The 11,672-nt window shown below is 28.8% G+C and overlaps 1 protein-coding gene across 3 annotated transcripts; it reads right to left on the bottom strand.

Moving 5' to 3' along the window:
• Positions 1 to 947: 947 nt before the first annotated feature.
• Positions 948 to 6,516, bottom strand: LOC106318778 (DNA gyrase subunit B). Of its 3 annotated transcripts, none has more exons than XM_013756911.1 (11): positions 6,403 to 6,516; positions 5,305 to 5,339; positions 4,922 to 5,010; positions 4,721 to 4,831; positions 4,580 to 4,650; positions 4,373 to 4,514; positions 4,202 to 4,300; positions 3,994 to 4,122; positions 3,806 to 3,911; positions 3,324 to 3,400; positions 948 to 3,060 (listed from the first exon to the last, which is right to left on the bottom strand). In XM_013756911.1, exons 3-11 carry the CDS (start codon positions 4,961 to 4,963, stop codon positions 2,269 to 2,271), a joined length of 1,569 nt encoding a protein of 522 aa, XP_013612365.1. In that variant the 5' UTR covers positions 4,964 to 5,010; positions 5,305 to 5,339; positions 6,403 to 6,516; the 3' UTR covers positions 948 to 2,268. The 3 variants fall into 3 exon arrangements, with proteins under 3 accessions (XP_013612365.1, XP_013612364.1, XP_013612363.1); XM_013756910.1 differs by lacking the exon at positions 6,403 to 6,516 and adding an exon at positions 5,436 to 5,518; XM_013756909.1 differs by lacking the exon at positions 6,403 to 6,516 and having other exon boundaries at positions 5,305 to 5,526.
• Between the last annotated feature and the right edge of the window lie 5,156 nt (positions 6,517 to 11,672).

Below are 11,672 nucleotides of genomic sequence, written 5' to 3'. Positions count from 1 at the left end.
GCTCACCTTGACGTTCTACCTTTTCGCTAGAGTTCAGGAAATTGTCAGCATCGGCCAAAAGGATTTTTTGATTTATCATAGCTCCCCATAATCTTCTCTTAGCTTCTTAATACATGTTCGGATATTTCGGGTATTAACTGATCGGAATTAGGTATCCAATATCTTCTAACTCAATACATTTCTAACTCAATACATGTTCGGATATTTTTATAGATCAAATAGATTGTTTAGTATAGTGTATGTCTGAATTTTATCTGATACCTAGAACCGAACTCGATCAGAAAAACATGAACTTAAACCCTATTCGATCTATAAAAATATCTGAACATATATTGAGTTAGAGGAGATTGAATATTCGATCCCGATCGAAAATCCATAATAATTTAGACTCATTCATTTATTTTTCATAGTTCACGCTAGACCTAATCCCACCTCTGCCGTGGATTTAATGGTTTCGTCTTTAATTTCTCCACACCTTTCGATTCTATTGGAAGATACAATCTTTTTCGAAGGTTGCTTTTGTGAAGTATATGAGTACTTGATGCTCTGCTCTTTGGTTAACAGCCTATTTTCTTGTTGATTAATACTATATTGTTCTGCCTTACAACATACACATTATTATTTGATTCAGATTTATTGTTTTTTTAAGTACAAATACATGAACCCAATCCGAAATATAAAAATATCCGAATATGTTCTATACCCAAATACCAAAATAGCCAATTCAAACCCAAACATGCATTCGAACGCATACCATTACACCGGAAGTTCAATAAATTCAAGATTTATGCAATTAGAGATGTCTGTCTCTTCCACCTCCCTCAAGAGATTCTCCCCATCAAAATCCCTCTTCATGAGAGGTACTCTTCTTTTAGTTTCAAATCCGAAAAGCATTGTGATTTTCCATACTGTTGTCACTTTGTGTAATGGTTCATTTAGGACTGGAAGGTACAACAAGACACATTTCGATCAGGATGGAGGTTTTGAAGGTTTCAACGTGACAATTTACAGTGACTATTTTCATGTTTGAAAATTTTGAAAACAGTGTAGTTTCTTTATGATTGTACTCATGTGTGATATCTTTGAAAACCAATCAAACACTTTATTAAACTTGGTTAAGTTTGTATATCTATAGTTCTATTTCTTTGTTCTAGAAATTTCCAATTAGGTCCGCATATTGTATGTACAAAGTTGCTCTTATCATTGTAATCAATTAAGAATGTAAATGAAACATCATGTGTTCCAAAAAAAAATGCAAATAGTGTCTAGGGAACATACAATGAGAAGAGTTGGTGACAAAATAAATTTAGTTTGGTAAAAGCTATGTGCCATTTTCAAGTATAACATACATCTATCCAATGAGAAGAGTTGCTCTTTGGAGAGCATAGTACGATGAAAGTTGTAAGTTGTGTTCCGAGTCCTTGTTGATTCACACGAGATTCCATTTAATAGTTATTGCTTGATTGGTAAATGATGTACAAATTTTCACAACACTATTTTCTATTTTGTGTTATATTCGTATCTATAAATTTTTAGTTTTTCTTGTTTTTTATCCGTGTCTGTCCCCGTATCCGTCTCAGTGCAACATGGGCCTAGGTAGCCTAGGTAGGTCAACAAGGATGTTGGGCTGGATTCTCAAGTTTTTGCAATGGAAAAGGTAATACAAATTAGAAAGGAGAAGAATTAAAAGGATAATCCTAGACTTTTAAAGCCCTAAAATACTCAGAAAAGCTATGTGCCATTTTCAAGTATAACATACATCTATTCAATGAGAAGAGTTTCTCTTTGGAGAGCATAGTACGATAAAAGTTGTAAGTTGTGTTTCGGATCCTTGCTGATTCACATGGGATTCCACTTAATAATTATTGCTTGATTGGTAAATGATGCACAATTTTTCACAACAATCTTTTCTATTTTGTGTTATATTTGTATCTATAAATTTTTAGTTTTTCTTGTTTTTCATCCGTATCTGTCCACGTATCCGTCTCAATGCAACATGGGCCTAGGTAGGTCAGCAAGGATGTTAAGTTTTTGCAATGAAAAAAGGTCATACAAATTAGAAAGGAGAAGAATTAAAAGGATAATCCTAGACTTTTAAAGCCCTAACTCAGAAAATCCAAATTTAAAATATTTCAAACTCTCAAAGGTTCATGAAGAAGAAAACAAATATGTATTAGTTTTTGAGAAGAAAAAAAAAACACATTTGGATTGATGCTTTTGCCCTATAAGGATCCTATGACCAAAGAGCTTACTAGATAAGGAACATGTTCATCCACCTAAGAAGTGCTCATTTTGGTCATCATCACTATCGATGTGGTCAGCAGAAGAAGACTTAGCAAGCAATCTCATACGTCTGATGAGGAAAACATTGTAGTAGTAACTAGTGAGATCTTTCTCACTTTTCCTTGGGAAAGACTCGGAAGCAATCTTCCAAAACCCATCACAACTTGACAAAGGATTATTCTTCACAAGAGATTTGAACTTTTGCTCTTCTTTGGACGTCCATGTTTTTGATCCCACTTCTTCACCCATTTCATCAAACTCCCAAGTATAGAAAGCACGCCCTATATCTTTCTCTAGAAGCTCCCTTTCTTCTCTAATGTGTTGCTTTATGCAACTGGTTGATCCTGGAGAAGCGCAAGAACACGTGTCCTTTCTTCCTTCGCCGACTTTTTTGTAGTGAGCTTTCTTCTTGAGGCTGTACGTTGGCCAAACACCAGTTCCTAGCCACCTAAGTGTGTCGGAATCTCCGGGGCTACCGTAGAATTTGCCCTTCTTGGTAGGCGCAATCCAAACTGGTATCTCGGCCTGGAAAACATGACCTACTGGGATATGTTTGATTTTGTCTGAACCAGGGGATCCACCTTTGTCACTCTTGACGCTAACATCTTTACTGTTTCGTGGGTTTGAAGCAGCAGCCGTTTTTTGTGAGGATGGAACACAAGATTTAACTTTTTGGCGCTTCTTGTCAGAGCTTGAATCACTAGTATTCTCTAAAGACTTTCCATGAGCTGTAGAGACTGCACTATTACGTCGAGGCTGTTCACGCATCCTTTTGCTCTGGCAAGAGATAGAGATAACCGTAAGAGCCACCAAGACAAATGCCTTTTTGGCTGGTGGAAGAGAGGAAGCTTTGGCATTGGCATGCTCATAAGGAGTTACCAATGATTAGTTTCCATCCCATTTTCCCATATGTCTATCTTGACAGCTCTCGCGAGCTGTCCTGACTAAACTTAAAAAAGGGGAAAGATCTTTCCCCAAGTATGGCTATTCTCAAGCCATACTTTGCCCATATATAAAACTATAATCAAAGAATGTCTTACTTGGAAACGCTTATCAAGAGAGTCACAACCATGTTTTGCAGCGCCACCAGAAATAACTCCTCTGCCTACTAAAATCTCTGGAGGTATTGGAAAAAAGTTTAATTAAAACTATCTTGTTTCCTTATTCTACCTCACACTCTGAATCTTATGAGATTAAATCTCTAGCCACTATATATATATATTCAAGAACATAAAAGTTCTATCTCAGAAATTTTTATTGGGACTATGTGTCTGGTTTGTGTTTGTTATAAAGCAATACTTGTGGTGGTGCGTAAGATCCCAACAAGGGGGTTTCCTACAAGCTCACCACAAGTGAATGTTGTTTACAACCGTGGGGATTAACAACGGACTATCCGCATTTCTCCTACCACTTGGTCAACCCATGTGGTAGTTTATCATATTATACTTACCAAAAGTTCATCAAACAGAGCTCATGTTATGAGCTGCTATAAAAAAAAATCTCATGAAGGGCTAATACATACCAGGTTTCTCAGAAGAGCAGTTGGTTAGTTTCTCAGAAATGGTGCATGGCGTTGATACACTATTTGATCTAATCACTTCTCTTACCCTCTTGAGAGCCAATGCAGTCTATAAAGAGAAAGTAACAATAATGATATAGAACTGTGGATGTCTTCATATGAAGATACAGTACTAGTATCAATAGGCATACCTTATAAGCGTTAAAAGATTTGGAGAGAATGCTCTCAAGCACATCTGGATGCAATTCAAAATACTCCGTTAAGTACATCTGGACTGACTGGTCAACAATTTCTCTGATATATGGATTCCCTAATCTCGTCTTCCAGATGGTAAGAGATAAAAATATTAGCGCAAAAAACGAATAAGGAAGATCACAAGGGGACTATGATCATACATACCTGTGTTCGACCTTCAAACTCAGGATTTGGAACAATAACTGAGACAACGCAAGTCAGTCCTTCCCTAACATGCTCCCCACTGAAAGTAACATCCTCTTCCTGAAGATATCGCCAGCAAAATATATTAACATCAGCTAATAATGGTTTTAGTGATGTGACTGGTGTTATTACCTTGAAAACCTTGGACTGTTTCGCAAAGCTGTTAAGAGTTCTTGTTATCGAAGCTTTCACACCGTCTATATGCGTTCCACCATCGTTGGTGCGGATGCCATTAGCATATCCTAGCATTGTGTCTGAATATCCATCTACGTACCTGAAAACAGGATCATCTTGTTCAAGAGTACCATAAAAATAGTAGGAGGGGAAGGGGACACATACCACTGAAGTGCAATGTCCATGATGATACCATTTAACTCTCTTTTGAAACCCATCACATCATGAAGTGGTTTCTGAAAATAATAAGCAACCAGTGAATTAATTTTTCAAAAATTAACGTCTGGGATGCAAAAAGTCTCTCACCTTATCAGGATTGAGGCAACTGATATATTCACTTGAGCCTCCAGCATAATAACATTCTTTATAATGGTTGTTTTTGAGGTCGTTATCCTCCCTTTCAATAGACACTTTAACCTGAGAAACACACCAACATATATAAATCACTTACGGCAACAATATATATAAATAATCCTTAGTAGATTTGAAGTAAAACAGAAAATTCACCATTTTGATCTCATGCAGTGATACCCTTCTTCCACCGTACATTACTGAAATTACCAACTGACTTCACGGATTATATACGCAAGTTTTTCCTGGAAAATTGCATCAATGTTTCAATCATCCACAACAATACCCCATAAAAAATAAAAAATAAACTAAAAAAAATCAATCAAGACCAACAGAAAAAGACAGAACAACAGAGAATCTAAACTAATATTCAAAGAGCAACCGAACATGTATTTCTCAAAACAAGAGCCAATTCAAATCGGATCAAATCGAACAGAACAACGTATTCGATAGTAAGGGAAATTGCATCAATCCTAGTGGATCGAATCCGAAGAATACGCTAGAGATCATAGAGAGAGAGAGAGGGAGAGGAAACCAACCTTAAGTTTTGTGAATCATCCGCAGCGATATGTGCCTGTTGGAGATTAATATGAAAGAAAACTGTCAGTTATTTATAACGACAACAAACAAACATCGAAAATACGGAGACAGATATGAAATCCATAACCACCCCCATCGTTTTTGCCTCGTTATTTTCAACGATTAGATTCAAAACAATATTTTGATCCAAAAAAAAAAAAAGATTCAAAACATTAATAAGAGTTTCTTCTAAATAAAATTGTCAAAGTTGTATATTTGTAAATTTTACACGCAGCGTTAAGTGCTGGATATGGTTAAAAGTTAAAACTCTGGAGCACCTCCCGGGGGATTCTAACTTATTTTGTAGACTACACCTATGTACACATATACAATATATATTTATACACGTACGAATCTTTAGAACTTCAATGGATAGAACTCCAATCGGAGGTGCTTTTATTAACAATATTTTATATTTTATAATATATCTTATTATTTTTCTTCAAAGTATAAAGGTGAATTCAATATGAGTGATTTAACTTTTGATTTTTGGGGGAGTTTGGAAATTCAATCTAATTTTAGTCAAATCATTCTAAATTTCATCAATTATAATGATATTTTTACTTTTTAAGTATATCAAAAGATCAAAACTAGAAATTTATAAATAATTAATAGTAACAAAAATCTCTACATATACATATATAACTGTTTATTTTTGTTACTGTTAATATCGCATTAACAGTTGTTCGTCATGTTATCATTCAGATTTCTAATTATTCACTCGGTTTAAAAGTTCCACCGCTCGGCTTGGAACCGGTGGTTAATTTCTAGAAAACTCAAAATATATGTTTATTGACTTCACAATCGTCATCACATATATTATTCAGCGCTTTAATGTCACTCATGGATTTTAGATGATCTTATATCATAAATCAGTTTCTGATAGATATAGATAACTCATCATTCAAATATTTCATCTGAGGTTTTAGATGATTCGATATAAACATACATGTTAATACGATCATCAATTGGTTTTAAGTTAGAAATTCATAAACAATAGTTTTGCATATATGCATTAGAATACTTGTAGGAAATAAAGAATTTAGACATATACATACCTTTTGAATTTGGAGAGAACAGTCTAATTATGTTCCTAGAAGATAAACTTCTTTCAATGAGCTAGGGTGATCTTTTTTCTCTGCAAGATCTAATTTAGGGGAAGGGGAGGAGGTGGTGATGGTCTCCTTAGTAAACAATCCATATGAAGTAATATTTATAGTACAAAATTCTGAAACCCTAGATCAAAATAATTACATAAGTTAGTGGACCTTAATTATTAGGCCCAGGAGATATACATGATTTAAGAACAAATTATTAGTATTAGACATATTCCATAATGTGCCAGCCTATAAGTGATTCATCTTGTCATGTTAGGCCTATCTTGGATTCAAAACGTTGAAGATCCAACCCAAACTGAGCCGGATTCACGAAGGGTGAAGCAGTAATGGATCGACCCAACTAAATATTAGGCCCAACATCCTCTAAGGAGGCGATAAATTTCCTCTGAGCCTTTGGCATCTCCAACGTAAATTATAAGGGTAACATAAGGAGGCGATAAATTTAAACAAAATAAACTCACGTGATGTAAAAACTCATCACGTGTTTCCTTAAGAAAAAAATTTATTAATATACAAAATATGAGACCGTTGTTTTTGTTTGATGTTTTAATTTAATAAAAACTATAAAATATTAAATCATTTTATCATAGATTTATGATTGTTTTTGCATATGTTGTTTGAGATTTATTTTATAATTAAAACTCGTTTTCACACATAAGTTCAAATTAATATTTGTATTTTATATCATGGTGCATAAATGAATTGTTATAAATTTTATATTTAGATTTAGAGAAAATACTATACCTAAACATTTAAATTGAACACAACCCGAAATAAGAAATTGAATAAAACTTAAAAAAGAATGAAAGTCAAATACATCAATCGAGTCAATGACATCATTATACATGTTCATATGTACTAATTTAATGTTTTATTAAATAAGTCTTTAAATTTTTATTTTGTTAGGATTTTGTTTAAAAAATAAAACATTCTATTTTATAACTCTCATTTTTATTACAATTAAAAAATAAAAAAAATAATATTAAATACTCTTTTACAATTCTCTTTAGGTTTTTCGAAAAAAACAAATATTGTCATATAACCTATTACAATTATCTTTTTTTTACTTGATATAAATTTTAAAATAATCTAAACTTCATTTAAATCTATGGAAAAAAATCGGGGTGTAGCCCGAGAACCTATTACAATGATCTTTTCTTTACAATTTCAGAAAAAAATAAACTGATATCAAATAATTATTTTTAGTTATTAGTAAATAATTTTAAAATTACTATGTTTACAATTCGTATCAATACTAATTTCACCCTTCTTTTGCTAATTAAACATTTTTTAGTATCATGTTCATCATCAAATACTCTCTTAAAAATATTATCAAATAAATTTTTACAATTTTCTTTTGATTATGACTTTTAAAATATGATACAAATTTCTTTTGATTAGGATTTTTTTTATAAAAAAGGAAAACAACTATAAAATATAATTTTACTGTTTTTTACATTTAATAAAAGGAAATTATTATTTGTATAACTTTTACAATTATATTTTGTCTAGGATTTTAAAAAATAAATTTTCTATCAAATAATTATTTCCAGTTAATATTAACTATTAAAAATTGCCATTTTCAAAATTCGTTTTTTAATATCACTAATATTTTTACATTTTTTATTGTTAATTAAATAATTGTTACTATCATGTTTATCACTAATTTATTTAAGTAAAAATTACTATTAAATAAAATTTTACAATTCTCTCTGGCCAGGATTTATTTTTTAAAAAATAAAAATATTAATTGGTTAAGATTATTAGAAAAGATTTTTTTTTTAAATCTATTTTATTTAGGATTTTAGAAAAAGAAGAAATTATTTTGACATAAAGGCAATTTTTATTGACATATTCACAATCTATTTGTTTAGTTGACACTTGTCACAATCATATCAAGTGAAACATCTGAAGCTAATTTTGGTTTATATTATTTTAACACAAAATTATTAAAAATTAAAATTAGTTAATTATAAAAATAAAATTATTTTTATATTTTTATTTTATTTAGTCTTTTAAAAATAAATAAATTATTTTATAATTGGTTTTTCATTTAGATTTTTATACAACTATTTTATTTTTAATATAAAAATTATGTTTAATTATTTATATATTTTGTCTTATACATACAAACACATATTCATCATATTTACACATACTCATGTACGACAACAACATAAAAATTAAAAGTTATGTTAGCATCATATGATGTAATAAGGATAATAAAAAGTTGAGTTGTATCAAGAAATTAAAAGAAAAAACTCAAGTAATACTTTTCATGTAAATAATATTGTGTTTTGTAAAAATAATATGCTAAAGCTTAAACCTAAATATAGATGTGAAATATTTGTAGCTATTTTTGGTTATAATTTTTTAACATACAATTATATATTAAAAAGGAAAAGTTAGTTACTTATAAGAAAATAATAAGAGTACTTTTACAATTTTATTTTAATTAGGATTTTAAAAAGTAATATTATTTATTTTAAAGTTTGTTTTTCTTCATGTTTTTTATTAAATAATTTATTGTACTTGTCGAATTTTACAATTTGTTTTTGTTTAACATTTATTTCTTAGAAGTTAATATTTATCTTTTATAATTCTCTATCATTAGTATCTTTTAAAACAAACATTATAATAAAAATTAACAATAATAATAATGATAAAAATAAGACTATTAAATAATATTTATAATTAATTTTTAAGAAAAATTGTTTTTATTATTTAAATATATATATATTTGATTATGAGATAGTTTAACGCATGTCACTTTTTTAAATATATAATTGACATGTGTCACAATCATGTTAATTAGCAACTTTGAAGAACCAAGCTTTATATATAAAAATAATAGTAATACTAATAAGACTATTAAATAATATTTATAATTAATTTTTAAGAAAAAATTGTTTTATTATTTTAGTATATATTTTTGATTATGAGATAGTTTAACACATATCACATTTTTAAATATTTAATTTACATGTGTCACAATCATGTTAATTAGCAACTTTGAAGAACCAAGCTTTATATATAAAAATAATAGTAATACTAATAAGACTATTAAATAATATTTATAATTAATTTTTAAGAAAAAATTGTTTTATTATTTTAGTATATATTTTTGATTATGAGATAGTTTAACACATATCACATTTTTAAATATATAATTTACATGTGTCACAATCATGTTAATTAGTTAATATTTATCTTTTATAATTCTCTATCATTAGTATCTTTTAAAACAAACATTATAATAAAAATTAACAATAATAATGATAATAATAAGACTATTAAATAATATTTATAATAAATTTTTATGAATTTTTTTTTTATTATTTAAGTATATATATTTTTGATTATGAGATAGTTTAACGCATGTCACTTTTTTAAATATATAATTGACATGTGTCACAATCATGTTAATTAGCAACTTTGAAGAACCAATCTATATATATAAAAATATTAATAATAATAATAAGACTATTAAATAATATTTATAATTAACTTTTTTAAAAAAATATGTTTATTATTTTAGTATATATATTTTTGATTATGAGATAGTTTAACACATATCATATTTTTAAATATATAACTGACATGTGTCACAGTCATGTTAATTAGTAATTTTGAATAACCAAGCTCAATATAAACTTTTAATTATATTTTCATTAAAATTTTAGAAAAGGAAAACTATATTAAATAAATTAATTTCAAATCCATTTTTTAGGATTTTAAAAAAGGAAAATTTTTAAAACATTACTTCTAAATATTTTTTTATTTTTTTTTACTATTAAATAATTTTTAAAAGTAGGTTTTTCAAAATTCGTTTTATTATCTTATTATATACATTTTTAATCATTATATATATTTAAACACATGTCACAATATTAGAAAGAAAATTATTATCAAATAATTTTTTGCAATAATGTTTTGATTAGGATTTTAAAATGGAAAATTACTATTAAATAATTTTTATTATTACTTTTTAATAAGATTTGTTTTTGTTAATATCTTAGTATATATATTTTTAATTATGAGATAGATTAACAGATGCCACAATCTTAAAATATATAATTGTCATGTGTCGCGATCATATTATTTAGCAACTTTGAAGAACCAAACTTTATATAATAAGATGACTCAAGATATAAAGGGCTTATTTGTGAAATAGCTACGGAAAAAATGGAAATTAGTTTTGTAGAAAGAAAGTAGAGAGAGATGGAAAGAGAAAATAGGAGAGATTGTTGGATTTTAGTTAGATAGTGAATCATGTTTTTTTGGTGTTATCTCACTTAATTTCCCAGATATAAAACACTAGGCAGCCCAATCTTTGTTTGTGTTTTTTGAGAATTCAATCTATAAAAAAAGAGTTGAGTTATTCATGGGTTTACCCCTAGGATTTCATTATTCAAATTCGATATCTTTTAGAAAAAGAAACAAAATATTGCCAAGTTATATTATGTTTTTAAAATAAAAAGGTAAAATTATTATTTTTTAAATAGTAGTTACAGAAAAAAAATATTTTTAACGTCGTCAGCAAAACACTAAACCCTAACTCCTAATCCATAAACCCTAAATCTTAAATCCTAAACCTTTGGGTAAACTCTAACCCCTAGAATAAATCTTAAACTATAAATCAAAAATACTAAGTGTTCAGGGTATTTAACGTAAAGTCATTAAAAAAAGGTCAACGTCTGGTAGCACTTTTAGGATCCAGCATTGTGCCTATTTTATTATTATTTTTTATTTTTTTGAGAATTTGATCTATATGAGAACTTAAAAATCTATGGTATGTCATGAAAGAGTTTTTTTTATAAACTTGACTCTGATTTTGGCAGAATCTGGAAGTGAAGATATTTTATTGGTGGTTTCTGATTGCATCTATGATAGTTCGATGGGTTTTTTTATTGGAAGACATGGTGTTTTAACGTGAAGAGTCAAAACTTGATCTTGTAGTATCAGTGGATCTAATGTAGTGTTGGAACAACGGATTTCCGAATAAGATTTTCGCTTTTAATCATCGGATTGTTATCTTTTATGTTTTAAGTTAAGTTTTTCTTTTGGTGTTTAAATTTCTATCTCTAAAAATCCGTTTGGGGTTTTAGGTTGTTCTGGTTTGTGTTTTGCTTTCAACTTGTTTGTAGGGCTTCCTAAAGTTAATGATGAACAAGAGCAATCAAAGAAGAAAATCTCTCAAAACATAAGAA

This window comes from Brassica oleracea, chromosome C9 (assembly GCF_000695525.1).
Source record: "Brassica oleracea var. oleracea cultivar TO1000 chromosome C9, BOL, whole genome shotgun sequence".
NCBI classification, from domain to species: Eukaryota; Viridiplantae; Streptophyta; class Magnoliopsida; order Brassicales; family Brassicaceae; genus Brassica; species Brassica oleracea.
Note: the sequence above shows the minus strand (reverse complement) of the source record. Positions and strands in the feature narration are given on the sequence as shown.

Coding starts and splice junctions, on each gene's coding strand:
- LOC106318778 (XM_013756911.1), bottom strand. CDS start 4,963: ATGTACGGTGGAAGAAGGGTATCACTGCATGAGATCAAAATG. Junction 4,651..4,720: donor GTTGCCTCAATCCTGATAAG/GTGAGAGACTTT, acceptor TATTATTTTCAG/AAACCACTTCATGATGTGAT. Junction 3,401..3,805: donor CTGCTCTTCTGAGAAACCTG/GTATGTATTAGC, acceptor CAATACCTCCAG/AGATTTTAGTAGGCAGAGGA.